The sequence below is a fragment of the Macaca thibetana genome, chromosome 9, assembly GCF_024542745.1.
Source record: "Macaca thibetana thibetana isolate TM-01 chromosome 9, ASM2454274v1, whole genome shotgun sequence".
Lineage (NCBI taxonomy): Eukaryota > Metazoa > Chordata > Mammalia > Primates > Cercopithecidae > Macaca > Macaca thibetana.
Window position 1 is genome coordinate 62,152,001 of NC_065586.1, and position 27,659 is coordinate 62,179,659.

At 54.6% G+C, this 27,659-nt stretch overlaps 2 protein-coding genes across 6 annotated transcripts in view; one reads left to right on the forward strand and one right to left on the reverse strand.

Annotated features, from left to right (window-relative positions):
• Nucleotides 1–27,659, forward strand: part of PCBD1 (pterin-4 alpha-carbinolamine dehydratase 1) — a 1,172,580-nt gene that overhangs the window by 732,448 nt on the left and 412,473 nt on the right. The window lies entirely within an intron of this gene.
• The window catches only part of UNC5B (unc-5 netrin receptor B), an 88,171-nt gene continuing 72,163 nt past the window's right edge, over nt 11,652–27,659 (reverse strand). The window contains exons 3-17 of one of the 2 annotated variants that reach the window (XM_050803597.1): nt 26,681–26,824; nt 26,116–26,219; nt 24,660–24,840; nt 23,752–23,919; nt 22,777–22,941; nt 22,519–22,551; nt 20,389–20,583; nt 19,687–20,076; nt 18,970–19,057; nt 17,938–18,106; nt 17,577–17,810; nt 15,604–15,753; nt 14,826–14,990; nt 13,475–13,656; nt 11,652–12,481 (exon numbers count right to left, since the gene is read on the reverse strand). In XM_050803597.1, coding sequence (XP_050659554.1) covers nt 12,316–12,481; nt 13,475–13,656; nt 14,826–14,990; nt 15,604–15,753; nt 17,577–17,810; nt 17,938–18,106; nt 18,970–19,057; nt 19,687–20,076; nt 20,389–20,583; nt 22,519–22,551; nt 22,777–22,941; nt 23,752–23,919; nt 24,660–24,840; nt 26,116–26,219; nt 26,681–26,824 — 2,534 coding nt within the window. In that variant the 3' untranslated portion in view covers nt 11,652–12,315. The remainder of the gene's footprint in view (nt 12,482–13,474; nt 13,657–14,825; nt 14,991–15,603; nt 15,754–17,576; nt 17,811–17,937; nt 18,107–18,969; nt 19,058–19,686; nt 20,077–20,388; nt 20,584–22,518; nt 22,552–22,776; nt 22,942–23,751; nt 23,920–24,659; nt 24,841–26,115; nt 26,220–26,680; nt 26,825–27,659) is intronic. The other variant, XM_050803598.1, reaches the window with a different exon arrangement.

Genomic DNA, 27,659 nt, shown 5'->3' on the forward strand with positions numbered 1-27,659 from the left:
CTGGGGCTCTGGACTCTGTGTGTCTAGGACTTGGTTCAGGTATGTGTGAGGATTTCATGTCTCAAGTGAGGTGCATAGGAGGACTCGTTCTCTGTCCTCATGGGGGTCTGGACCTGCCAGTTTTTAGAGTCAATCAGGGGTCTAGACTTCCAGGGTCAACCAGATGTCCGGTGAGGGTGAGATTCAAGTCTAGGGCTCTACTCTCTGTGTGGTAAGGATTTATTCTTCATGTGAAAGTGGACTTAGCGTCTGTGAGAACAAGGATCTTCTGTCCAGTGTCAGGCTTGGGATATAGTCCCTGGTGTCAAAGATCTGCAGTCTCTCTCTCTCTCTCTGGGCAGGTGGGCAGAACTGGGTCCTGAGTACACTAGATGTCTGGACTCAGGGGATAAAAAGATGACCAGAATCAGGGCTCACTCAGATGTATGTATGTGTAGTTTCTATTATCTGTTATTTTTCTTGGTCCTGTCTATTGGGATGTCCGGTAATTTTTTACTGAATGTTAGACATTGTAAATGAAAACTTAGAGGCATACTGATCTTCCCACAAGGAGGATTACTTTTAGCTTCTGGTAGGTGATTGGAGTGGGGATTAAGAATGGCTGGGTTTCAGTCTTTTTCAGGCCTGATCTGCTTCCTGTTTGCTCTTATCCTAGGCTGTGGCCCTTCAGGGACCCCAGGTCAAAGGCTGGGTTGTTGACCAGGGCTCCCCCTTCACTCCCAGTGTTGTCCCCTGTAGTGGTGGGTCTGTCAAAAGCTCTGCTTGGTTTCTCAGCCTCTTAGCCGCTGCTTTCAGTTTGGCACTCACTGATTAGAAATCAGTAAGTGACTTGGGCAGAGGGGCTGGGGTGAGGGGAGAAGGACAGAATATCAAATTTCCTTGAGCTTCCCTTCTCTCTAAGATACTGGTTTCTCAGATCCCCGTATCTGTTTTGGTAGTGCTGAAGTGGTCTTGCCCTGACTTCCCCAGTTATCCTCGCTCATAACCTGCCTTTATTTTCTGTGTATCTTTACATATAACATTTTTAAATTGTCTGTCTTCCTTCCACCAACATGAGAACTGTAAATGTTTGTTTAGTGGAAGCAGGATTGTGTTGAGCTGAGATTGAACCTGGCTAATCATCTACGCTAGCTCAGATGCTCTGGAGTTCTGGTTCCAACCCAGGTGGGCAAGGTACTAATTGTCCTGTGTTTTTCCATCTATGAGGCCAAGAGTAGGGTCCCTGTCCTGACTGCCTCCAGTGGCGTGGCAGTGGGATTAGTTCTGGTAATCAAGGAGAGCATTGGTACGAAGGTGTTTGGGGAATGCCACAAAGGTACATCAATGTCAGGGGCAGTACAGACTGGGGAGGAAGGGCTACAGCTGGCTTGTGTTTCCCACTCCGTGGGGCTGTAGTGGGAGCACTGGACTGGGAGTCAGTGCTCTAGCCATGTGGCTTGCTGGCCTTCTCCTAGCTACATAAAAAGAGAAAATGTAGGGCACATGGTGCTTTGTAATCTCAGGTGTCTGCAAATGCAAGGAGCGTATTCTTCCTTCTTATCTTCATCTAATGGGCGAGAGGTCACAGTGATCATCCAGAGAAACACCTGCAACTGCTATTGATCCCGATGATGACAAAATGGAAAGAGATTCATATGATTACTCTCTTAATATTTACACATATTACCTCATTTAGTCCTTACAGGAAGCCTATAAGGAAGGGCTTGTCATCCTTATTGCTGGAAAATCTGAGGTTCCAGGAGTTTAGGCAATTGGCTCAAGGTCACATGGAGAGCAGATGGTAGAGTGTGGCCATAAACCAAGGTCAGGCTGACCCCAAAGCTTGTTCCCTTAAACCTGCAGCCGAGCTGGAACTATGGATAATGTGAGCTTCATAATTATCCTGTGGGAATTGAGGAAATGGAGGCAAGCCACCAGAACCCCGAGGGAGCACCAGTGGGACATGGATGCTGAGCCCAGCCATGCGAGAGACTGGGAGCACCTCGGAGGAGGAGAAGAGGCAGGGTGGGCCAAGAAAGCTGTTTTCAAATATTTGCAAAGGTGGTATGGAGTGGAAAGCTTCGACTTACTCCCATTGATTCCTATGGGTCAAATCAGCCCCTACAGTGAAAATGCCAGCTATTATTACAATTAAGAAGTAGTGTTCCTCATCTCTGGAAGTATTCAAGGAGAAACTGGGGAAGCCCTTGTCTGAGCCATTGTGGAGGGAATTCTGGAATCAGATGAGGATGGATTAGATAGCAGCCAAGGACCCGCATCTCTGCCATCCTAGAAGCCTGTGAGATAGATCCTGATGAACCCCTGAAGTCCTTGGCCATAGCCTCTGCCCGGTGCACCCACTTTGGGTAATTGCAGTATTTACTGAAGTGGGTGCTGGGCCTCTGTCCCTGGGAACCTGGTAGCAGGGGAATTGTTGCAACCTGAGGGCCTGGTAGCCAAGCCCTGCCCTGAGTTTCATCAGGCATAGAAGAGGCTCGTGGGGAGAGGACCAGCCTCACCCTCCATCCTGCAGAGGAATGCAGGAGGGAGGTAGCTGGTGTGGGCATCATGGTCCCCTGATGCAACCCCGGGAAGGCAACACCTGGGCAGGGGCCCCTGGCAGTCTCTACAGAGGGCCAGGGATTCAGGACTGTGTCCTGGCCAGCAAATCCCTGAACCTAAGCCTGACTCTCCCCAGCTTCAAAACCTTCCCATAGCTTCCCATTGCCCAGCGGATCACAAAGTGGATGGATCTTGTTTGGCCTGCAGTTTACAAATAATTGGAGCCAACAGTTACAAATAGAATGATTTCACATATGTTTCTGAATCCTGGTTTCTGGTTTCTAAAAGCAGGAGGGTGGAGCAGTCCTGGGCACTCACAGATATGGGTAGTGAGAGCCTACCCCTTCCAGTGGGCTCTGTGGTCACCAGTTGGCCGTAGTCCCCACTTCTCCCTATTGTTTCCCTATAGCACTGCAGCCAAATGTGAGAGGCCACTGAATAGGTTATCTGTTCTCTATTTCACTCAAGTAGAGACCCATGCTGCTAAGAAAAGTGAGAAATGAATGATGTGCTGAGACAGCCTGATGTTTCAAGAAATAGCCGAGCAGGCACATTTCTTTGTGAAGTGAATTGCTGGTTTGGCGGCTTCTCTCATTCACATGACTGAGCAGCCTGGACACATTCATGTTTTTGACCCGTGGTCTGTGGACAAACTCCTGAGGCCCAGCTTCTGTGAGTTGACTCCAGTGCCCAGAAGCACATCTATGTGAACCCAGAGCAGGTGACAAATAGGGAGCCACACCCCTCTGTCCCTCCCAGACCCAGGCTGCTCCTGTCCTCTCTCGGATTCCCCCAGCCACTCTCCCCATGCTGGACTTTTCCACGCTGCACCCAGGATAGTACTGTTCCCTGCATCCCAGCCCCAATCTCCACCTGCATACACGTCACCATCTCTCGAGGCGGGGCAGCTAGAGGGACCCTTCCCATCTTCCTGCCCCCACACACTCTATTGGTACCATCTCAGGGTGTGTGGTACCAGCTATGTGAATTCACTTTGTATTCTGTGAGCTGCTTGGGGGCTGAGTCCAGGCCTGATGTATCCCCTTCCCCCAGTGCTGGGCCCATCTGGGGATTAGAGCAGTATTTATTGAATTTCTAGGTATTGAGGACCCTCATGTTGAGGAAGCCTTTTAAGTTGAGGAACTAGGCTGTGCAGATTCGAGCCAGCCCCAGTGGGCCTGGATGCCCAGCCCCTCCTGATTGCAGGAAAGCAGGAACTCATTGGTGCCCCTCCCCAGATTCCCCAGCTCCTGGGTTGGGGTCACTGAGAGGACATCAACTAACATTCATATAAACAGGCGCGAGTAGGGCCTGTGACCATCTGAGCACCTCTGGCAGACAGCAGCCTTCACGTCTAGCCTGCTAAAGGGACATCAGCATCTTTTCTTAGTAAGAAGGGTTTTTTGTTGTTTTTTTTAGAGAGAGGGTCTCACTCTGTCACCCAGGCTAGAATGCAGTGACCCCATTCAGGAGTCACTGCATGTTGAAGTTGCAGCCTTCAACTCCTGGACTCAAGGGATCTTGTTGCCTCAGCCTCCCAAATAGCTGGGATTACAGGTGTGTGACACCTGGCAATTTTTTAAAACTTTTTGTATAGAGATGGAGTCTCACTGTGTTGTCCAGGCTGGTCTCCAACTACTGGCCTCAAGCAAGCCTCCTGCCTCGGCTTCTCAAAGTGCTGGGATTACAGGTGTAAGCCACCACACCCAGCCAAGAAGTTTCATGAAAGAAAGCTATTGTAAACTTTTGCCTACAAGTGTCTCCCACAAAATGCATACCTGAGAAGCTGTGCCTCAGGGAAACCAACCCCAGTGTTGGAAAATATCATCTCTTCCAGAAAGCCTTTCTGGACCCCCAGGCTTGGTCAGGAGTCCCTCTGAGCTTCCAAAGCCCCTCACTCCTCTTTTGATTGTAGCCTCCCAAGGGCATTTTGTGCAACTTTTGTCCTTTACCCTGGAGGTGACCAATGCAATTGGCTGAATGGGTTGTTGAACCAGAGCATGGTTGTCCCCTAAACTATTTGTGTTTTGAAAAATCAGGACTTGGGCCGGGCGCAGTGGCTCACACCTGTAATCCCAGCACTTTGAGAGGCCAAGGCAGGTGGATCACGAGGTCAGGAGTTCAAGACCAGCCTGGCCAACATGGTGAAATGCTGTCTCTACTAAAAATACAAAAATTAGCTGGGCAGTCACCTGTAATCCCAGCTACTCAGGAGGCTGAGGCAGGAGAATCGTTTGAACCTGGGAGGCGGAGGTTGCAGTGAGCCAAGATTGCACTATTGCACTCCAGCCTGGACGACAGGGCAAGACTCCATCTCAGAAAAAAAAAAAAAAAAAAAAAAAGAAAGAGAAAAGAAAAATCAGGACTTGGGAAGTCCTCATCTCCAGGTCCGCCTGTCCCTGGAATGTTCTATGCAGGGCAGGTGTTATGGTAGAAATAGCATCTTGCTGGCCGGGCATGGTGGCTCACATCTGTAATCCCAGCACTTTGGGAAGCCAAGGCTGGTGGATCATCTGAGGTCAGGAGTTCAAGACCAGCCTGACCAACATGGTGAAACCCTGTTTCTACTAAAAATACAAAAATTAGCTGGGTGTGGTGGCGGGGACCTGTAATCCCAGCTACTCAGGAGGCTGAGGCTGGAGAATCGCTTGAACTCTGAGAGGCAGAGGTTGCAGTGAGCTGAGATCATGGCTCTGCACTCTAGCCTGGGCAACAGAGCAAGACTCCGTATCAACAACAACAAAAAAAAAAAAAAAAAAAAAAAAAAAAAAAAAGAAAAGAGACAGCGTCTTGTTGATAACAAACAGTCACTGGATTCTCCAGGCCCAGTTCTAGGGAGGCTGGGGTCTTGGTGTGAGATGCCCGTGCTGGTGCAGGAGACAGAAGCGTTTTGATGGCAGCTTTTCCTATCAAATGATGAAGGAGGGAGACATCGCTGTTGAGAGAGGGGGAGGCAGGCAGCCCCAGCCTTCAGTGGCCTGCACTGGGGCTCTCGGAGAGCTTTAGTTAAAGGTGATGATGGAGTTCCAGGATAGTCTGGTTGAGCCTTAGCAACAAAATGAGACCGTCTTAGTAACAGCAAGCAAGGGAAAAGCCAGGGACCTCCATGTGCCGTTAAGGGAGCCTTCTAGCTAGTGGGATGGACGGCGTCAACAAAATGAATTTCCAAGCAGTTACTGGAAAAATAAAACTGTTTCATGTTTATACCTCAAGGGTTTGAGGCTTCTGGATCAAACCCATTATATTTAAATAATTACACCTACAAATATGTGTTTGTATATGCACAGATCTTCCTAGGAGGCTACAGAAGAATTGTAGCAATTGCCTCTCTGGGAGTGGGGTGGGGACTAGGGACGGGGCGGAGAGGGAAACAAAGTGGAGACAGAGGAAGGAGGGAAATCTACTTTTCACTGATTCTGTTGTCCCTCTTGATTTCTTTTTTTAAAATGGTAGGCTGTATCATTTTCAATTAAAATGGACAAAGGTTTTGCAACTTTGCTGGGCAGTACTAGATGAGGTTTTCCTGTGTCTGACCTCAAGCTGTCAGCTGGAGTTGGAGTGGATTTCCTCTTCTTAGGGTCCCTAGTGGAGAAGGGGGCACACCTTCACGAGTGACAGGCCTGCAGTGTGCTGGCTGTGACAGGCTGGCAGGTTGGGAGGGTTCTTGTGCCACTGGCTCTGGCCCCTCACTGGGCACCCACACAGCCCCAGGCTGCAACCAGCCCCTTTGCTGCCTTCTCCTGGTTGTCCCTCAACCATTCCCTGGGCTTGGCACAGAAAGGAGGTTTCAAGGGGTGTGGCTGTCACACTCCTGCCTGGAGCCAGGACCCTGACCCCTGCCCCGCCAATTACAGAATTACACCAGCCAGAGGGCTCTCACAGGGTAGCAGGTTTATACCCCACATTTCACAGATGCAGAAACTGAGGCTCAGGGAAGGATAGTGACTCCACAGCATCAGGGCTGGGACCCAGGTTCCCAACCTTCAGGACCAGAACTCTTTGCACCCCACCTGCTGCCCAACCTGATTTTAGGTGAGCTTCTAAGGGACAGTGGCAGGTAGAGAATGAAGGAATTTAAATGGGTCCCCTTGACTCCTGGGGGACCCCAGACTGTCTGCCTGCTTGTGGGGGCTACTTGCATGAAATAGCTGCCCCACGCCTGGCTCTGCCCACTCCTTAGCTGGGCTGCTGCCCGCCCCCTGTATCCCTCCCTTCACCCCCCATCCTCATGAAGCTGTCCCTTTCCTCTTCTTCTCCCTTATAAATCCTTACCCCCAAATCATCTCTGCTAGGAAGGGCATGCTGAATGTGACCGTTCCAGGTCCTCTGGGTCCCCAGGGAAAGATGATGATCTGAGCCTGGGGGTCTGCATGCAGGTGGGTGCCACTGTGCCCTGCCTGCCCCACCTCCTCTGCCAGAGGACAGACGTGGGTTTTCTCGTCTTGGTAACTTTCAGTCTCAGACCGAGCCCACAGGTGTTCCCCATTCCCAGGGGGACAGCTAGGTGATACAGCCACATAGAACCCAGAGCCACAGGTCCCAGAAAGTCAGGGCTGGCAGGGCCTATAGGCACCACATACTCAGGTTGTGAAAACAAGTTCCAAGGTCAAATATATCTGGGATCTCCATTAATATGAGGAGACCCGCTTCTTCTTGCAGGGCCTTTCAGAGCCTTTAACATGCTGATGGGCAACATGACTGTCCAAGATGGGGCCAGAGGGTGCTGTCACCCCAGATTTAAAGAACCTACTCATGGAGCAGGCAATCCATGCTGGGAAATGCTCAGGCCAGACTCAACTCACAAAAGGAAAGACTTGAGGTCCACAGGCCGGAGGGGACCAGCTTGAAATGGGGCCGCTGCTAGTCTTCTTACAACACTTCTGTGCACATTAGAACAACCTCTCCTCGATAGCAAGGTACTCCTTTTATTAGCACAAAACCCCTTTACTGCCATCTGCTGGAAACATCTCAGCAAATACACAAATCTACAACATACATGGGAATGGAGCCACCCTCCCCTTTAGATATGGTACTCTTGCCCAGTGCGTTACCTGCCCAACCATGCCTGGCAGCCTGGGGTGGAGTCATATGATCCCAACCTGCCCATCACTTCCTTTCAGCCTGCACAATAGTCATATATCCTAGGTGAGGTTTCTGAACTGACCCCGCAGCCTCAGCACCTTTGGGGATACTCCCTTCTGAACTCCTCAGAGACGGTCAGGGATGCTGGGGCTTCATCTCTGTGTCATCCCTCTCACCCATTACCTAGCCCCTGGCAGACTCACACGACGAACTCCTGAACAGATCTGGACGCACAGGGACCGGGATCCAGATGCACCACGGGCTCCTCCTTGCTGTGTGACTCTAGGGAAGTCCTCACACCTCTCTGAGTCAGTTTTCCCTTCTATAAAATGAGGCAGTTGGGCTTGCTCATCTCCTGGGGGTCAGATAGCTCTGAACTGACAATGACACCTCCACCTTCCATGGAATTTTGAGAAGAGCAACACAGTCATTCCCAATTACCAACAGGAAGACAGCCAAATGCAACCCAGATTTTATTAGACTAGGAAATATAATTTATTTCATAAAAATTAATTTTGTTACAATAGGAATGCTAAAGGTTATTTATAGGTTGTAGTTTACAGAATAAACAGAGGTGGGGTTGGGGGCCATCCCTGGGGCCCTGCACCCGCCCCTCCCGGGCATATAACCATGTCCACGGACCTGGCAGGGGTCCAGCCCTTTGCCCCACCAAGAGCTCCCTGCACCGAAGCTGCTGGTCACCTCCCCTAAGAGACCCGGCTCAGCTGCCTGGGAGCTGGGGAATAGGGACCAGAGTGCCCTGGAGGGTCCAGGAGATGAGGAGGGTCCCCTGCACCTTCAGGAGAACCCCTACCCCTGAGCTCTGGAGCCGGGGGCACTGTGAGAGAAGGCAGAGGGAGAGGCACGTAGAAGATACACTGACTGACCCTGTGGGCTCAGGGAGGGCGGAAGACAGGCACACCAACCTCCAGACGTCCAAACCTGGGACGCAGAGGAGCACACACACACGCTTGCTCAGGTGGGGACACGTGCACGTGTTCTCGGAGGGGCACCCTGATGTGCTCACAGAGAACAGCACAGGCACACGCACGCGCACGCACACGTACGCACACGCGCACCCCAGAGAGGAGAGAGAGAGAAACACCTGCGTAAGGGCCCTGCAACCCCCAATGGTACCTGAGCTGCTGCCCACCAGGTACACGCCCTCTGGGGCTACCTCTCAGGTCTGAATTGGAGGAGAAACCACCGATCCCACCCCGGAGGCAGACAGCCTCCACAGACGGATGGAGTCGGCAAATTCTTTCTGGGCATTTCTCGTAGAGCTGGACAGTTTGAACCCTCCCAGGAGGCTCCAGTCAATGGGTCTGTGCTCTAGGACATGGTGCACATTTCCAGAAGTCAGACTGGAAACGGCACCTGGGTGGCTGGCTGCACCTCATCCATCAAGCTCCTGTCTTGGGGGCAGAGCAAGCAGCTTCTGAGGGTGGGGCGGGGAGGACAGAAAAGAACAGGGAGGAGGGGCACGGCAGATCACAGGGTCCCCTACGGAAGCCTACAACGGTGTGTCTGAACCCAAAGAGCCTCAGACTGCAGCATTCTAGGTATGAAAAGGACACTGAAGCCCAGAGAAGGCAGTGATATGCCGGAAGTCGCACAGCAGTTTAATGGCAGATTTGCAACTCGATTCCTGGTCTTTGGACGGCCAGGCTACATGTGGACATGTCAGAGCCTGCAAGGGGAATGGCACCCCCTGTCACGGCACGTGTGGTCTAGCCTGGTCAGACTGCCCTCAAAGCCACGTGACCGAGGCCCACACGTGTGCATGGGCTAACAGTGACCAGTGAGGCTGAGCCCATGGGATGGGCACTTCGGCAGGGAAAGTGCCCGTCATCTGGCACTTTCCTTCATCCGAGGCAGCATCCTGGTGCCTGGAGGCACCAGGGTTGAGAGCCTTAGTCTCAGCCTCCAGACCCAGTCAGGGTCCAGCCCCTGATGCAGACCTGGCCCTCAGCAGCCCTGGTAGAAGGAATCCTCTCTCAAATCTCCAGGCAAGTCCTCCTCTGCCCACAGCCAGGCCACACCCCAGGGGGCTGGTGGGTGGTAAGAAGCCCCGCGAGCTGCCGAGTCCATGGCAGAGAAGCCAAGCTGCGGACGCTGGCTGGAACTGCAGCCCTAAAACTTGCCCTCCTCTCAGGATATCAGACTTTCTTTTTTTTTTTTTTTTTTTTTTTTTTTGAGACGGAGTCTCGCTGTGTCTCCCAGGCTGGAGTGCAGTGGCGTGATCTCGGCTCACTGCAAGCTCCGCCTCCCGGGTTCATGCCATTCTCCCGCCTCAGCCTCCCAAGTAGCTGAGACTACAGGCGCCCGCCACCACGCCCGGCTAGTTTTTTGTATTTTTAGTAGAGACGGGGTTTCACCATGTTAGCCAGGATAGTCTCGATCTCCTGACCTCGTGATCCACCTGCCTCGGCCTCCCAAAGTGCTGGGATTACAGGCTTGAGCCACCGCGCCCGGCCAGGATATCAGATTTTCAAAGGCCAGGATGTGCTGAGACAGGTCCCAGTGGCTGCTCAGAGGCCTGCTGGGGCACGCCCTAGGGTCACTGCCCGGAAGTGTTGGGGAAGCTGGCACTTGCCCTGCCTGGAGTGCCAAGAGGGAGAGGCCTTTGATGAGGCCTCTGTGCTGGCTGCAAGATCCTTGTCCCAGCCACTGCCAGGCAGTTGCACAGGGCAGAGACTCATCCTGCACCATGCAGGGCCCCTGGAACAGGTTGGGTGGGGGAAGTGTGTGCCGTCCCCTCTACCCTGGCAACCCCACCCACTGGGAAAGGTTATTTCAGATCTCCCAGACCGTGGCGGGGTGGGTAAGAGGAGGGTTATAGGAGGTGCCTGTGGAGATCAGAGCTGGGAAACCAGCTTCTCAGCCTCCTCCTCCACTCCTGGGCATGCAAAGCACAGCCAGGGCACCCGCCTCCCAGCCTCCCACACTGCAGGGTTGACTGACACTGGGAAGCTCCGGCTTCTGGAGCTAGAAAGGACCTCTCAGCCATCACTCTGCTTTACAGAAGGAGAAACCAAGGCTCGGGAAGGGCAGATTCTGGATTCCTGGCCATCAAGAGAGCGTCACCCTGCTCCAGAGGCTGCTGGGCTGAGGATGGGATGAGGGTGTCAGGGCTGGCCCCACCTTAGGGTAAAGCTATCCAGCCCCCAGGAGAGAGATGTCTGTAGAAGACTTTCCTCCCCCACTTCGTCTCTCTGTTTGAGTCCCACTTCTGAGCCACATCCCTTTCTAGGAGCCACCAGACCAAAACCAGACTGGAACATTCTCCCTGGCTCACAGCCGGCCTCCTCTTTCATCCCAACTTTCTTAATCCAGATTCCCAGGAGCCCAGAGGTATCTCCCTGGGGCTGTGGGAGGGAGGGCCCACCCACTCCAGCCCTTAGCACTCCTTGGCTTTACGGATTCAGCATCTGCTTAAGATTTTAGAGGGAAATCTAGCCAGCTAAATCTAGACAGTGAAAACCCTGTCTGATCTACTCTCTGCACAACTGGGGAAACTGAGGCCTTGTCAGAATTCAGTCCAAGATGGATTTGTTAGCAGCAAAGTACTCTCTGTTCAGTCTCTCTCTCCCCAATGCACACGCGTACATGTACACACACACACACACACACACACACACACACACACACACACACACACACACACACACACACAAACACACACACACACACACACACACACACACACACACACACACACACACACACACACACACACACACACACACACACACACACACACACACACACACACACACACACACACACACACACACACACACACACACACACACACACACACACACACACACACACACACACACACAAACACACACACACACACACACACACACACACACACACACACACACACACACACACAAACACACACACACACACACAAACACACACACACACACACACACAGGCACATTCACTCCTGGCCAGAAGTGTGAGTGTGCCCATTCTCATCCACACTCAAGAAAAGAGTTTTCTATTTTTTTGTGTTGTTTTTCATTTTTTTTTTTTTTTCTTAAAAAGGACTTATCCAAATAATCTGGATAATAAATCATTAGCGTTTCCTAAGAAACTGGGTTTTTCTTTTCCCTTGTGGTTTTGGTGTTTTTCTTCTTCTTTGAGCCTTACTAGCGGTCTGAAGCTTTCTTTCTTTCCTTTACCTTTTTGCTTTTGGACAGGAGAAAGCAGTTTGTCTGAATTGTACTTGACTCTTCAAAGAGGAAAAGGGCGTGGAAGCAGAAGGGGGCTTAGGGAGAAAGGATAAATCAATAAGGGAGGAAGAAAACAAAGAACGGAACTAAAACCCATGGAACTCAGAAGTTGCCAGGCTGAGGGTAGGAGGGTGGAGGGACGGCCTCCTGCCTGCCCCAACCGCCTCCAGAGGCTTCAGCCCCATCTTGGTTCCCGCACGGAGATCTCAGGCCAACAGACAGAGAACGGGGATGGAGAAGGAACTCTGGGCCCTCTAACAACAGAGTACATGGATTTTCTAAGGCTGGTTGTGGTCTGGGGGTTGGGGAAGAGGAGGAGGAGAGGCAACTCTGGCTGTGAACTGGGAGGAAGCAGAGGCCAAACATCCTCATCAGGAGGCTCCCGCAGGCCTCCCTGCACCTGCCACCTGTCAGTCCCTGCCAGCCTGCCGTCCCAGGAGGCTCAGCAGTCCCCGTCAGTGGCCACAGCCACCAGCATCTCACTCTTGCCCATCTCTTCCAAGGCACTCGCCAGGCTGTTGAGGTCCCCATCGTCCTGCTGCAGAGCTTCCCAGAGGTCCAGGATCACACCCGTGGGGCTCGCTTTGGTGGCAAAGTAATTCAGGTACCTGGCAGAGAGAAGGAGGGCACTGAGGTCCCCAAGCACTTAGCTCCTTCCTGGAGTCTGGGGGTGAAGGGGCACAAGGGGAAGTGGGAAGGCTGTGAGCTTTGGTGTCCTACTGTCCTGGGTCTGAATTCCAGCTACTGTGTTGCGGTCTGTGTGGCTCTGGGCAAGTCAGAACCTAGAGCTCAGAATCTTAGTCTCCTTGTCTCTAAAATTAGAACAATGCCAGTTACCTCTCAACAAGATCCAAGATCATATAAAGTAAGGGTCTAGCATTGTCTCTAGCATGTAACTATCTTGTTCATCATCATCGTTATTATCATTGAAAGACACTGGCCCCAAGACAGAATGACCACGTGTAGCATGTGCTCATTCCTCCCACCTGTGTTCCCTCCTGCTCCCATGAACTCCCCTGATAGGAGGAACAAAGCCTTAGCCATCTTTGTAAGTCCTACTCATTTCTAGTAAATGTCTTATCTAAAGCATCTGCTCAACGCAAGTTTATTACACATCTTTCAATACATATAATACTTATTATCATTGGCTTTATATTCATTTATCCAGCATTTGAAGTTCTCCAAAAGAGTTTTGACACCAAAGTGTATCTCAGCCAGTCAGTAAGCATCTCCGGAGCACCTTCTCTGTCCTAGACACCAGGTGCTGACAATGATGGCACCAAGCTGATGCCCTGGCTTTGAGTCTCCTGCTGTTCTGTGAGATGGGCAGGTGGAGCGTTATCCCCTCACAATGGGAAAAGAGCAGGGCCTGAGAGTCTGCCCGGCTCGAGGACCAGTGCTCTGAGCATGATGCTCCCTGAGGGAGCAGTACTCTTGAACTTTGCATATCCAATCCCAAGTTCCTGATTTGCCACAAATGGTGGCAAAAGGGCGGCTGGTCTGGGAGCTGGTCTTGGCTGTCAGGCTGCCTGCCCTGCCTGCCCCTGTGAGACCTTGAGGACGAAGGCAGATGGGGGTGGGCTGTGGTTTGGGATACTCACCGGTCCATAGAAAGCTTCTGCGCCAACATTCGCCAGTCATTGCCCCGTGAGTTGGGGGCATCTAGGCTGTTGCATATCTTCTGGCGGATGGACAGCGGGATCTTGAAGGCGTAAGGTCCCAGCTGGGTGGTGACGGCGCTGCCAGGGGCAGAGCAGAGAGTGTCCAGGGAGCCAGCAGGTGTCTGCAAGGGTGGGGACCAAGAGTGAGAGGGGCACAGCGCTGGGCACTGCTCTCCAGCCTCCCTCCCCTTGGACTGTGAGCTCATTGAGCCTTGAGTCACTCCCACCTCCTCTGGACAGGCTCCCACTGTTCAGGCAGGGGCTTCTCCCTTGAAGGGTCGGTTCCCAAGGGCAAGGCCTGCATGGACATCCTCCAGGCCTCAGGGGATGTACCATGCTTACCTAAGGCCCCAGGCAAATGCAGATGCAGCCTCATAGTTAGGAAGCCCCAAGGAGCCCCAGCCACAGTCTAATCCACATGCACCCATTTGTACAGGTGGAAAGTGAAGTCTAGAAAAGGGGAGTGGCCTGCTCATGGCCACATGCCAAGTTAGTGGCAGACCTGGGTCCAGACCTGTATCCAGTGCTCTTCACAATGCCCCACGAGGAGGATCTAGTGCTGTCACCCTGGGTGGCCTGGGATTTAATCTCAATCCAGGTTTATAACGGTTGAGAACCATAGGCCTGGTCCTTGCATCAACCTGGGTTCAAATCCAGTCTTGCCATTGGTGCATAGTGTGCAAATCCTTGCCCTTCCTAAAACCTACGTTCTCACCTCCCAGGTGGGGATCATATCTGTCATGCATCTCCTGGTGCTCGTGAAGATTTAGTGAGATCATGTAAGTTTTCTGGTATATGCCAAGCATGTGAATGACACTCAATCAATACATGATGCTTGTTAGCAAAACATGACCAAATGTCTGCTCAGACTTGGGAGGTGAGAGGGAACTACAGGGGTCTGCGTGCTGCAGCCCAGCTCCAAACCCTAGAGGTGTCCTCTGGCCCTCACCTCCATCAGCATGGTGTGCAGCTGGAATATCTGGCCCCCCTTCCCTCACCTCCGCCAGTGTGGTGTGCAGCTGGAATATCTGGCCATCCTTCCCTCACCTCTGCCAGAGTGGTGTGCAGCTGGAATATCTGACCCCCTTCCCTCACCTCTGCCAGTGTGGTGTGCAGCTGGAATATCTGGCCCCCCTTCCCTCACCTCCGCCAGTGTGGTGTGCAGCTGGAATATCTGGCCCCCCTTCCCTCATCTCCGCCAGTGTGGTGAGCAGCTGGAATATCTGGCCCCCCTTCCCTCACCTCCGCCAGTGTGGTGTGCAGCTGGAATATCTGGCCCCCCTTCCCTCACCTCCGCCAGAGTGGTGTGCAGCTGGAATATCTGGCCCTCCCCTTCCACTTGCCGAACGCAGATCTTGCAGGTGAGCTCTGTGGAGGCCAAGCTGTGCCTCTCCAGGGTGAAAGTGCAGTGGAGGGCCTTCTGGCTGCCGCTCCAGATGTGATAGAAGGGGATCTCCTGCAGGAGGAGGGGGTCAGGACCAGGCAGGCAAGGCCAGCCTGCCCTGTCCTCATGGAAATGGAGATGCAGGGAGAGCTCAGGGAGTTTCGGTGGGCAGTTCAGGTCTCTCCACCCAGATGGGGAGAGGTCAAGTGCCCTAAGCTAGCCAGCTGAGTTGGTGTCAGACCCTCAGTTCCAGAAGGGAGCTGAGGCGGGGTACGTGAGGGAAGGAAAGGCACAGGTGTGTGTGTTGGGGGCTGGGGGGCCTCATGGTCTCAGGTGCTGCTGCGTGGGCAGCAGCAGGCTGTGGCTGTCACAGATGAGATGGACAGTCTGCCAGGAGGGCATGCCCTAAAGGGTGGGGAGCCTCTGTGAGGATGAAGGGCACAGGCGTCTGTGCGTGTAGGGATATGACAGGGCAGAAGTGTACATGTGGTTACCCACTGCCCTGAATTTGGGGATGTGCTTGGGGATGGCTGGGAGCCTGGAGACTGGGCTGGGAGAAGACAGAGACAGTGAGAGACCCAGGGAGGCTGCAGGGCAGAGCCGGGAGGCAGAGCCCGGGAGGGAGCTGGTCTTCCCAGGCAGCCCTTAAGTGTTGCCCCTTCCCACCCATCAGCCCAGCCCTCACCTGGTATTTGGCCAGCAGCTTGCTCCTCCAATGGGCGTGGGGGAGGTCATGGAGGGAGAGGCGCAGGTTGTGGTAACTGTCTTTGAACATCAAGGGTTTCGGCTCCTCCACCAAGTAGCCACCCAGAGTCCTCTCCAGGTCCAGCACCTCCTGTGGGCCAGGGGCATGGGGAAGGGGAACCCATCACACTTGGCCAATGGGCCTCTTCTGCTGCACTCTGCAGGGCAGGAGGCAGGGGCCCATCTGAGTGCGTGGCTGGGCATTTGCAAGAGCTCACAGAGGGCTTATGGTGTGAGAAGATGAATGGATGATAGATGGATGGACAGACAGCGGGAAAGATGACTAGATGAATGAATCCACAGATGATCGTATGGCTAGAGGGACTAATAAATGGACAGATGGATGGATAAACAGATCGATGGCTAGAAAGATAGACAGATGAATATACAGATGGATGTACAAGGATGGGTGTATGAATAGAAAGATGGAAGAAAAGATAAATGAATAGATAGAAGAGTAATGAATAGGTAAACAGATGGGCTGCTGACTGAATGGGTATATGGTCAGATGAACAGAAAGATGGATGGATGGATGAACAGATGGACAGATGGATGGATAATGGATGGAGGGTTGAATAAACGAAGAATGCCATCAGGCCAAAACCTGGTAACTTCCCTCTTGATTTCTATAGCACTCTCTGGCCAAAGCTGGCCATTAGCCAATGCCCCAGGACCAAGAGATCCAGCTGCAGGAGCACTTCCCAGGCACCTCCCACCCATCGCAGGACCACTGGCATCTCAAGCCAGTGTCCTCCCAGCAAGGGACACTCCTTCTCCCATGGGCCTCTTTCACCTATGCTGTCTGCAGTGTGGGCTTTGGGACAAGTCCCATGAGTCTGGGAGATGAAGGAGCTGGATGGGGCCAGGAAGCAGAAATGGGAGGTGCATGGAGCCATGGGAAAGGACCATGAGGCACTGAGGAGGGCAGATGGGAGGTGGGAGGGGAACGGGCTCACACACAGCCAAGTATCTGTATGCTTCCAGGGTTACATCAGGATGAGCCTGAGCTCCTGAGAATGGGGGAATGCACAAGGGCTCTAAGGCTGGCAGGGAATAGTGGTGCTAACACAGGGCTCCATACCTGCCATCATCAGGCTCTCAGTACTATAAGACCCTCCCCTCTGCTTCCCTCCCTCCTGTCCCGACCACCCCTCATCTGCATGACCCTTCCTTCACTTGGGGCATGGCTCTCCATCCTTCTACACATGCTAGGAGCCTGGCTGTCAGCCTTAACTTCCCCTCCCACTGCCCATCCCATCAGTCTGTCCATTCCACTGAGCACACACAGCATCCAGCCCCGCCTCTCCTGGCTGCTGTCACTCCCTGTGGCCCAGGGTCCAGCCCCTCTCATCTACCCACCCCAAGTATAGCCACAGGGGCTTTCTAAAGAGCACCTGTGAACAGGTGTCTACCAGGTCCATTCCCCTTCCTGCCGCGTGGATTCCAAATTCCTTGTCACAGGCTCCTGGGAGGCTGAGCCCTGCCCATCTCTCCTGCCCTCACATTCACACATGCCCTATGCCTTTCAGCTGAAACTCATATGAAACGCAGTCATTTCTGTCAGTCTGGAATGCCCTTCACTCCTCTCTGCTGAAACTCCTACATGTCAGCCTTCCCAGAGACCCTCCCCACCAGCCCAAGCCCCTCCTGGTCTCATGCTCCCTCGGTCCTGGGGCAGACCCCATCAGAGCCTTCAGGGATCCCTGGTCTGCCTCCCACCTCTAACCTGGATCTTGGTGAGACAGGCCCTGTGCCCAAGGCTGTTTCAGTGTGTGAGGGCCGCATGCGTGACCTAATAAGGCTGGTGGTGGGGAAGGGTTCCTGGGAGGGCCCATGAGCCTGGGGAGGGGGATGCTGGCAGGGATCATGCAGCTGGCCGGCCAGGGCTGTGTGGGCACCTGCAGCTGGCCCTACCTTCAGTGCTACAGGTGTGTCCTCCAGGCAGTAGACCCGGAGGCTGTACTCCAGGGAGGTGCAGAGGGCGGGGGCGAAGACGGCCAGCTGGAGCCGCTTGACTGCTGAGCGGGAATAGGACTCGCCCGTGAACACATAGGTGCCCAGCTGGTCCAGCAGGATATGGCAGGCCCTGGGCTCCAGCTGGCAGTAGCAGGGTGTGTTCAGGGTCTCCTCATCCAGGGTCACCACCTCCTGTAGGGGACAGCAAGGGTGGGGTAGTGGTCACAGTTATTGAGGCTGGGCCAGAGGAAAAGGGCTTTCTTTTTGCCTCCCTGGGAAGGTTGGGAGAGCTGGGCCAACCTTCACCCTGGCTCCTCACCTCCCAGTGGCCCTGGTGGGCCTGGGTCTTGAGCTGAAAGATCCAGTCACCGACACTGACTTTGGCACAGTGGGGCACGGTGAGGATGACGGGGTGGCACAGCAGGAGGCCTGTGGGTCCGCAGGTCACCGAGGGGCTCAATACTGTCTGGGTCCCTTCTGAAAGCGGGCTGGGGGAGGACACAGGGTAGGAGGGAGGCAGTGAAGAGCTCGGCAAAGGTGCAGGCTCCTGCTGGGCTCCCAAGCCTGCCCAGGGCCCGGGAGGTGGAGGGCAGCTCTTTGCCACTCAGGACTCTGCATTCCCAGAGGTCATGGGGGCAAAGGAGGCAAAGAAAATGGCATGAATCTTGAGGTTGTTTCCAGATTTTTGCTGTTTCACTGCAACATTATCATAGCTCAGAATTCCTTGCTTACATTTTCCAAGGTTGTGTAATCTTGGAAGGTATTCAATACGTTACGCTAAAGTGCCCTCCAGAGAGCTGGTTCCAATCTCTACTCCCGCCCACGTGCCACAGAAGGCCATGTTCCCACCCTCTTGCCAGCAAGAGGGTATTATCATTTGGAAAAAGGTCCTTGCAAATTCCTTAATAATAATAATAACAATAATAATAAAATCCCAATATACTTCATGTTTTTTTTCATTAGTTTTCTCTGACCGCAAATTAGACTGAACATTTTCTCATAACCTACTGGCCAGTGTGTTTGTGTGAGAGTGTGTGTGTGAATCACTTGTTCATATCCTTTGCCCATTTTCACAGTGAGATGTTTACTTTTTCTTATTGATCTACAAAGTCTCTTTACATAGTAAGGATATTCAGCCCTTTGTCATACTTGTAGCCAGCTTGTCAATTGCCTTTGAGTTTTATGATTTATGGTATTGGTTCTGCAAGTTTTAAATATGGACCCAGTAAGATTAATGCTTTCCTTGGAAGACTGTTTGGTCTTAGCACCAGGTTTAGAAGGGGCGCCAGGTGTGGGCACGCAGCAAGGGATGGGAGGAAGAAAAAGGAGCAGGGGCTGGGGCTCTACTCACAGGGTGCTTTCTGCCTTGTTGATGAGTAGATACATCTCGTAGAACTTGCCCTGGGGAATGGCTCCATTGGGCACCAGTAGGCTGACCCCTAGGGAGAGAGGGAGGTCAGCAGGGAGTCCAGGAGCTCAGGAGAACAAGGGTTTGGGAAATCGGCCCCAGTTTGGGGCTGGGAGAGAAAGATATCTCCTGAGCTCCAGGTGGTCACCAGCCAGGGGTGGGAGGGGGTCTGGGGACTGGATGCAAGCAGAGGCCAGGCCACTGACCAGTGCTGGCTTGTCTAGGAAGACAGGGGTCTCTGACATTGCTATGGGGTCTGGAGGTCCAAGTGCCAGCCCTACTCCTAGCTTAGTGTATGGTGCTGGGAAGCTGTTAATTGCTGGCTTTGCAAACTAAGATGGGCGCCCCTGCCCCTCTGCTGCTAGTTCTAGGACAGTGCTTTGTAGGTCTGCTGAACTACATAGTACTATTCTCTCTCACACAACAGAGACACTGAAGGTGGCTGGTCCAAGGTTCCTCTGCCCTAGTGAGGGCAGGCCTGAAGCCTAGCTTTTCTAGTCAGACCTCTCTATTTTATACTCACTTCCTGCCACCAGGCCTCCCTTTCCCCATCTGTGATATGGGATTAGGGCAGCCCTGTCTTCTGCTGGATGGGTGTGGGGGCAGTCCGCAGAGGAGGTGCTGAGGCCAGGCCGACACACAAGCAGAGCAGGGGCTCACCTGTGCCAGGGATGCTGAGCCTCCCACCCAGGCAGCCAAAGGTGCCGCTGACGCTGCTCCCCGGGTCTCGGGGCAGGCCCAAGAGCTGCTGGGAACCAAGGCTGGCGCTGCGCAGGTGCAGGAGGTGGGTGTCCCGGGCGAAATCACTAGGGTATGTGCCCGGCGGCAGGACCCCCAGCAGGTCAGCCCCGTCTGCCAGGCCTGGCCCAGAGCCCGTGGTGCTGGAGCTGTAGACCTTGACCTTAAGGCTGGGTAAGGGGTCCAGCAGAGGAGAGTTGGTCATGGGGATCTTGTCGGTGGAGTCCTGCAGGGCATACACGGGTCCACGGTAGATGCCTGCACTGGCTGTCAGGTCAGGAGGCACAGAGGGGTGTAGGAGCTGCGGGTTGTCTGCAGGAGTGGGGGCTATAGTCAGACCCAGCTGTGCCCCATCTCACTGGCCCAGCTCCCACTGCAAAATCCCACCCAAATGTCCAGCTGTGAAAGGCTCAATTGCTGCCAGCTGCAGGAAGCTTTGGGAATCCCGCAGCCTGGGTCACTCCCTTCCTTCTCTGTAGTTCTCTAATCCATACCCATCCACATAGTTATCTCTATGGAAAAACCCCGGGAGGGAGTCAGGAGCCTGGCTCTGGTCTGGGTACCACCAGAGCCCTCTGGGTATCCTTCCTCTGCCAACCACCCCAGACATCCTCAGGTTCTTACTGGGCCTGGCCGTCTTGAAGTTGACAGGGTGGAAACCACCAGTCAGGGCGGCAGATGAGTCAGTGATGTCTGTGTCGAAGTCACGGCAGTTGCGGCGGTACACCACCACCCCCACCGCCATGAGGATTGCCACGACCACGAAGACAGCCACCACGAGCCCCGCGTACAGCGCCGCATCCCCTGAGGCCTCCAGCACTGCGGGGACAGGAAGACCACATAAGGGGCAGCACAGACACCAGGCCCTGGGGGAGTCAGGGAGGCCCTGGGTCCCTGGAAAGGGCAGGGCCCAGGGCCAACCAGCACGGTGCTGAGTTCCAGTCTGAGCCCCGCCTACACAGGCTGGCAACCTCAGGCTAGCCTTGAACCTCTCTATCAGTAAAATGGGCTCGAAGTCCCTGCCTTACTGCCCTTCTAGTTGTGGCATGAGAAGAAAAGAACAAACATGTTCACGCCATGTGTTAACTTGTTGCTCGCTGCTGAGGAGACAGGGTCTGTGGCTCGGGGCCATGCGGCAACATAATTTGCCCTGTGAGCGCTGGGGTTGAAACCTCTGAGTCTGCAGCAATTTCCATAGGACCAAAGGCCCTGGCTCTGTTAGCTTGGTATGTGGATAAGCTCTTCTGGCTCTGTTATCTTTGTAAGTAGCTGTTCTGAACTCTTCTTCCATTCCATGCTCTGAGGGTGGGAGGTAGAGGGATGGGGAGCTGAAGGAGTGGAATGAGATGCACAGCAATGCGGTGGAGAAGAGGTGGGCATGTGGGGAGAAGGATGGGCCCAGGGAGGTAACCCATGGCCACACTTTCCTCCCCCAGGCAAACATGGCCAGGCAGGAAGCCTCAAGGTCAAAGTGGCAGGGTCTGAAGTAGGGCTTTCTGGTGGGGCTTTCTACAGTGGTGGAATATCCTATGTCTGCAGTATCCGGTATGCAGCCACTAGTCACGTATGGCTCTTGAATAACTCAAATGTGGCCAGTACCACTGAGGAACTGCATTTTAAAAAATTATTTAATTTTAATTAAGCTAAATAAAAGTTTAAACGGCCAAACATGGCTGGTGGCTTCCACACTGGACAGTTCAGGGAGAGCAAAATTGGCGGCCAAGATGGCTGCTCTTCCCCTTGCTTCCTTCGGGAGCTCCAGGAAGCACCTGTCCACGCACTCCCTCCCTGGGGGGCCCTCAGAGAAGTAGGCCTGCTTCCTCTGCCTGGAGTCCTCCACACCCTGCACTTGGGGTCAGCCTGAGGCTTTCAGCAAGGCAGGGCATGGCTCCCAGCCCCGGATGTCTGCCCACTTCCAACTTCTGTCCCCCAGTATCTCTCCTCAGCAGCCCTCACTCTTGGGCTCCCCCTCAGGGCTGGGCTCCTGGCTCAGCAAAGAAATGGCTCCCCCAGCTTGGCTCTGCCTCCTGTTGCCCTCACTAACACTGGGGCCACTTGCCTGGTGATTTACACTCGAATCATCCCCAGCCCGAGCCCCAGTGAGCTCGGCCAAGGGCCTCACTGATTTTATGATTCCAGAACTATCTGGAAATTGTGGTTTAATTACCATGGGCCAATCTGCTCAAGTGGCTTTGCTGCTCTGGTATGACTGCAGTGGCGGTGCAGCCTCTGGGGCTGGAGAGCACGCCCCCCGGAGCTGACGCAGGGCAGCGGGCATCACAGACCATTTGGGAGGCTTGGCCCAGCTGCTGGGGCGGAGGTACAGCAAGGGGCGTGAGGGGGAACTGCAGTGGTGATGCCCCGGCCCTGGTCCAGAGAGGAGGGCCAAGGGCATATGGTTAAGAACACCAGCTTTGGCTATAAAAATATTTGGGTTCAAATCTTTACTCTGCTACTTCTTGCCTGTGTCTCTGGCCAAGTCCCTTCTTCTCTCTGAGACTCAGTTTCCCCTCCTATGAGAGGAAGCTCAGTAGGGTGTCCTAGGGCCTTTCTTTTCTGTCAGCCAAGGGTTTGCCTGTCTGCCGGTGATGGAGATGCAGACACATGCAGTGTCAGGTGTAGATGGTCCCATGGAGGGTGGGCAGGGCGGCACCTTCAGCTCTCCCTGCCCTGCACCCTGATCCCGGGAAAAGCCAGCCAAAGAGAACCAGGGATCCCCCAGAGGAAAGAGGACAGCCATGAAAGGGGACTTACGGTGGCTGTTGGGGTCGCTTAGAGTTTTCTTATCTGTCAAGGGAAATAAAGGGAAAGACAATGACATAGGTGACAGGGAAATAGTGGCAGAGAAGGCAATGGGAAGGATGAGATGAGATGATGGATGTGGTGGGGGGACAGAGGCCCTGAGGACTGCCATGCTGCAGGCTGGGCACTGAGGCATGGGGCTGGGTTTGGGGGACCCTTACATGGCTCCAGAGTCCCCACCCCCAGGGCCCCACCTTCCCTGTGACTCACTTTGCATACACAGGCCATCTGTGCAGTTCTTAGAGTCGAGCAGCGTCCCGCTGCAGTCACGGCCTCCGTTCTGGGGTGGGGGCGCCATGCACTCGCGGCTACGCCAGTGGGCACACTCAGTGCTGCAGGCTGACCACTTGCTCCACTCCGTCCACGCCCCATCGACTGTAAGAGCAGGGCATACAGGAGTATGTGCACGCACAGACATGTGCACGCAGGGACATGTGCACACATAATTACGTGTGCAGAACACAGCAATGCGCCAACACACATGCATGCGTACACACTGTGGAAGGAAATGAGGAACCCAGGACACACGTGTGCCACACAGAGAAATCCACATGATATCCACATAGCCCCATGCCAATGAACAGCCAGATGCACCTGGCAGGTGGACAAAGAGGGTACAGATAGATGCATAAGGTCATCAACACGATACAGCCCAGTGCACAATGTACACACAAAGACACAAACCCAGGGTAAAGAAAAACAGTGTAGGCACAAACATACAACCCAAGGGAGAGAACACAGCACATGTGTGGGGGTAGGGGAGCAGAGGGGCTGCACAGAGAGAGGAATAGGAGGATGGCTGTCAGTGTGAATAGGGTCTGTGGCCACGGTGTGTCTTAACAGTTAGGGGCAAGAGGCTGTCCCTGAGGCTGCCCCTCTGAAACCTTGGCCTGGGGCTGACACACTGACACTGAGAACCCTCAGCTTGGAGGACAGAAGGCCCAGGCTAGAGGGTCAGGGAGAAGGGGCCACCACTCAGACCCTCTGCCTCTACCTCACCAGCAGCCCAGGGCAGCATAAGTCAGAGATCAGAGCATCTCGTCAGCCTGGGCAGCCAGCTGTGGGCTTGGGACAAGCACCTTCTGCTCTCCATGCTAGGGACAGAACGGCTGTCCTGGCTCTGGCACACAATACAGAAGTGGGACAGGGTTCAGGGTGGGGCTGGGCATGGACAAGGCACCTTACCTGGGCAGATGGTGGTGCAGGCGGTCTTCTGGAAGGCCTGGCCCTCGCAGAAGGCCCCTCCGTTGAGTGGGGTGGGGTTGGTGCAGGTCCGGGTGCGCTTCTGCCAGCCTCGGCCACAGCGGTTGGAGCAGGGCGACCACTCTGCCCAGCTGGACCAGCCACCATTCACTGCAAGGCGGCAGCTGTCACCTGGTTGGCCTGGCTCTGGAACCCTCTGCCCTCCCCCAAACCTATCCCTCACCCTGACAAGGCCCCTCTGCCAAAGCCTGGCCTCTCTGGTGAGACCCCATCTGCCTACAGTGTGAGAGACTCAGAAGTGGCAGGCAGAGCTGGGCTGCAACCATCAGCACCAGAGGGGACCCGGGAAGTCACTGTCTATGCCCCACCTTGTTGTAAGATGGCAAGGAAGGTCCAGAAAGGGCTGCCAGTTGCCTAGGGTCATCCCGGGAGTAATGGGGGCCTGGGACTGTGCCTGGAGCTGGAACCTAGTACAGGGCTCTTTCTAGAACTCTGTAAAGTCACCTCAGCTGTGGCTCCACTCCTCCCACCCACAGGGCCCAAGGGAGAAGCAGAGAACAGCTCACAAGCCTGGGCATTGGTCCCTAACTCTACAAGGACAACAGGCCTCTGGGCGTACTGACTGGGTCCTGCCTCAGCCCCCAGACTTGGAGAGAGTTGGTTTTTCTCCTTCAGAGTTAGGCAAGGCATCCTGAGAACTGGGGAGTGCTCCTGGCTGGGAACCCAGGAATGCCCAACTTGGCCATGAATTTTGCTGTGTTGTGACCTTGGTCAATTCACTTCCCCTCTCTGGGCTGCATCCTCCCTACCAAGCCAGGGGTCCCACCTAGCCCCAGGCTCTCCTCCCTCCCTTGACCATGTTTGCCCCTCCCACTCTGAGAGGCCCGCACCGTAGACGATGACGGTGGCAGTGGTGCTCCGGCGTTTGGCCACGATGTTCTTGGCCACGCAGGTATAGTTGGCAGTGTCTGACAACCGGGCCTGGCGGATGATGAGGTTGTGGTCAATGGTGAGCAGGAAGTTGGTGTCCTGGGTAGGGTCGATGACATCCTCATTCTTGAGCCATTCCACCTGCAAGAGTGGGAGTGAGGGGGCAGTGAGGGCCCAGGGCAGGTCTGACCATAAACAGAAGAAGGGCAGTTCTACCTGGGTCCACACCACGGTCATGGCAGTGAGGCAGGGCCTCGGTGGGACTGGACACTGTACAGCTCCAGGGTTAAGAGCGCCATTTGCCAGCTGAGTGGTCTTGGGAGGGGACTTACCACTCAGGGCCTCAATTTCATCGACTGCAAGATGGAACTGAATAGCACCTACCCCACAGGGATCCATCGTGAGGATTACACGAGTTAGAATGTGTAAGGTGCCGAGAACAGTACTCAGAGTAAGTTGAGTTAAGCTAACTAAATAAGCGCTAGCCAGGAGTATCTGTCTTTATCATTGACTCCTCCCGGCTCTACTAGCCAGGATAAAAAGCCTGGAAGGTGATAGGAAGAACGTCCCCGGGTCTGGCAGACCTGGGTACAAACCCCAGCTCTGCCACTCACCAGCTACCTCACCCTAGGTGGCCACTGGGCCCCTCCCAGCCCTGCTTCCCTGCTGTAGGATAGAGTGGTAACATCACTTTGCAGGGCTGTTGCAGAGACCAGCATGCCAAGTGCCTAGCATATATGGCTAGGGATGTTTGTCTGAGCCCACTGTGCAGAGGAGGGTTTGGGCTGGGAGAGGCTGAGCAATGAGTGCACGGTTTTGGGATCAGACAGGGCTGATCCCAGGCTGGAAGTCAGGCTCCTGACTACCCCAACCGTCCACTCCACTGGGCAAAGCTGAGATGCAGCTCTACTCCCTGGACCACCAGTGCAGGGAGTATGTCTGGAACAGAGGTAAGGATAGCGAGAGAGGACAGGCAATCCAAAGACTGTGTGGTTTCAGGAAGGGGTGACCAGCTCGTTCAGGAAGGGGTGACCAGCTCGTGGGGAAGAACACACTCATACACATGCAGGATAGGACCCTTTGGCATCCAGAAAGCTGGGGCCTTGGGTTCCGGGTGGGGCAGAAGATCGAGACCGAGCTGGAGGTCCACCTAAGGAGCTCCTGAGTTCTAGGGATTTCTGCCCTAGCCACCCCATCCTGTGGGGTTATGCCTGTGGCAGACCCAGCTGGGATCTGGCATTGCTGTGTTCTGCAGAGGTGGCAGTTCTCTTCTCTTTGCCAAGCCTCGATCTCATCTGTGAAAGGGGTAGGGCTCTGGGAGACCAGCACCATGGCTGATGGTAAATACGGTGCCTGCCTGGCCTCCGCAGGCATGGCCACAGGGCTGTGCTCAGTGGTCTCTACATCCCCGCTCACCTCGGCCACGGGCACCCCCTCCGGCGGGCGGCACTGCAGGAGAACCTCATGGTCCAGGGGCACCTCCTTGCCCAGAGGCTCCTGATCGAAGTTCTTGCGCAGGTCTGGGAGAAGCGAGAGGGTCCCAAGGCAGTCAGGTGTGGGGAGAACTGGAACCTGATGTGCTACACTGTGGCCACTGGGTGGCAGTGCAGACCCAGGGAACTGTTCATGGGCCCACCTGTCCTTTGCCTGGGAAATTTCCTCTACTCCAAAGGAGGGGCTCACCAGGCAGACTTAGGGGAACAGGGTTCCCTCTATGACTCTGGGATCCTAAGCACATAGTGGCTCAGGATGGGGGAGGAAGCTGCCAGCTTCTTTTATACAGAAGTAGATGAAAAGAGGCCCAGGTTCTGGGTCTAGGAGCCCTCTCTGAGCTGGCATCCATGTGCTGGGATGTCTCTGCCACAGGCATCCTCAGCCAGGGATGCTGGAGGAGGCCCCACAGATGTGAAGTTCCCTCTCCAGCATCCTCGGGGATGGGGAAGGGTCCTGCAGGGACGGGGTGGGGGTCAGGGTGGCGTACAGGCGATGCGGACGTAGGCTCGGCGACTCTTGGTGGTGCCCGCAGAGCTCCAGGCCACGCACTGGCACCAGTAATCCTCCAGCCCAAAGAGCTCCTCCACCTGCTGCCGCGACACCTCAATCTGCACCTCGCGCACCCGCAGGCCTGGGAGGAGAAGAGAGTGCTGTCAGGGGCAGGGGCAAAGCAAGAATGTGAGGCACAGGACACCCAGGCCTTCCACCTCGGGTCCTGCTGGCTCTCTCACCCAAGTGCCCCTTTCCATCCATTCCTCCTGTCTCCACCCTGGCCCAAGCTTCATGGCCACTCACCTGCACATTGCAGTGGCTAACACAAGCCCTCTGCCCTTCCAATGCATCTTCTACCTGGCAGCTAGTGTCATCTCCAAAATGCACAAGTGGTGTGTCATTCCTCCCTGATATGAGACCCTTCATGCGGGCTCTCAGTGGCCTGCAGGCCTGTAGGGTCATCCCCAGGAGCGGCTCTGAGCTGCACTGTGCATTCACCGTCCCCACCCCACTGCAGCCTCACCCGGTGTCTTCCAGGCTCTCATGTTCCCTGGCTCTGTGGCTACAGAGCCACGGGGCCCTTGCACATCAGTCCCCTGCCTGGAACTCTTCTGTCTCCTCTGGGCCCAGTGGCCTCTCAGTCCCTGCCAGATTTCGGATCAGCCTCACTTCCCGAGGAAAGCCCCCTCCACCCTGCGCCTCCCCCACAGCTCTCCCAGCACTGCTCGGCACTCCCCCCACTGCACCCGAACTTTGTCTATGCAGCAATCACTCCCCTACCCAGCCTCGTCTCCTCCCAGCACCCACCATTAGCTGGACTCAGATTATTTATGGACGCATTCATGTGTTAAATGTCTGTCTCCTGCAGGAGAACAAGATGGGGCTTTGTCCTGCTCACTGCTGTGGCCCAGGGCTTGGCACAGAAAGGGGGCTCAGCACGTGCAGAGGTGAGACACCTGCTCTCCCTGATCACT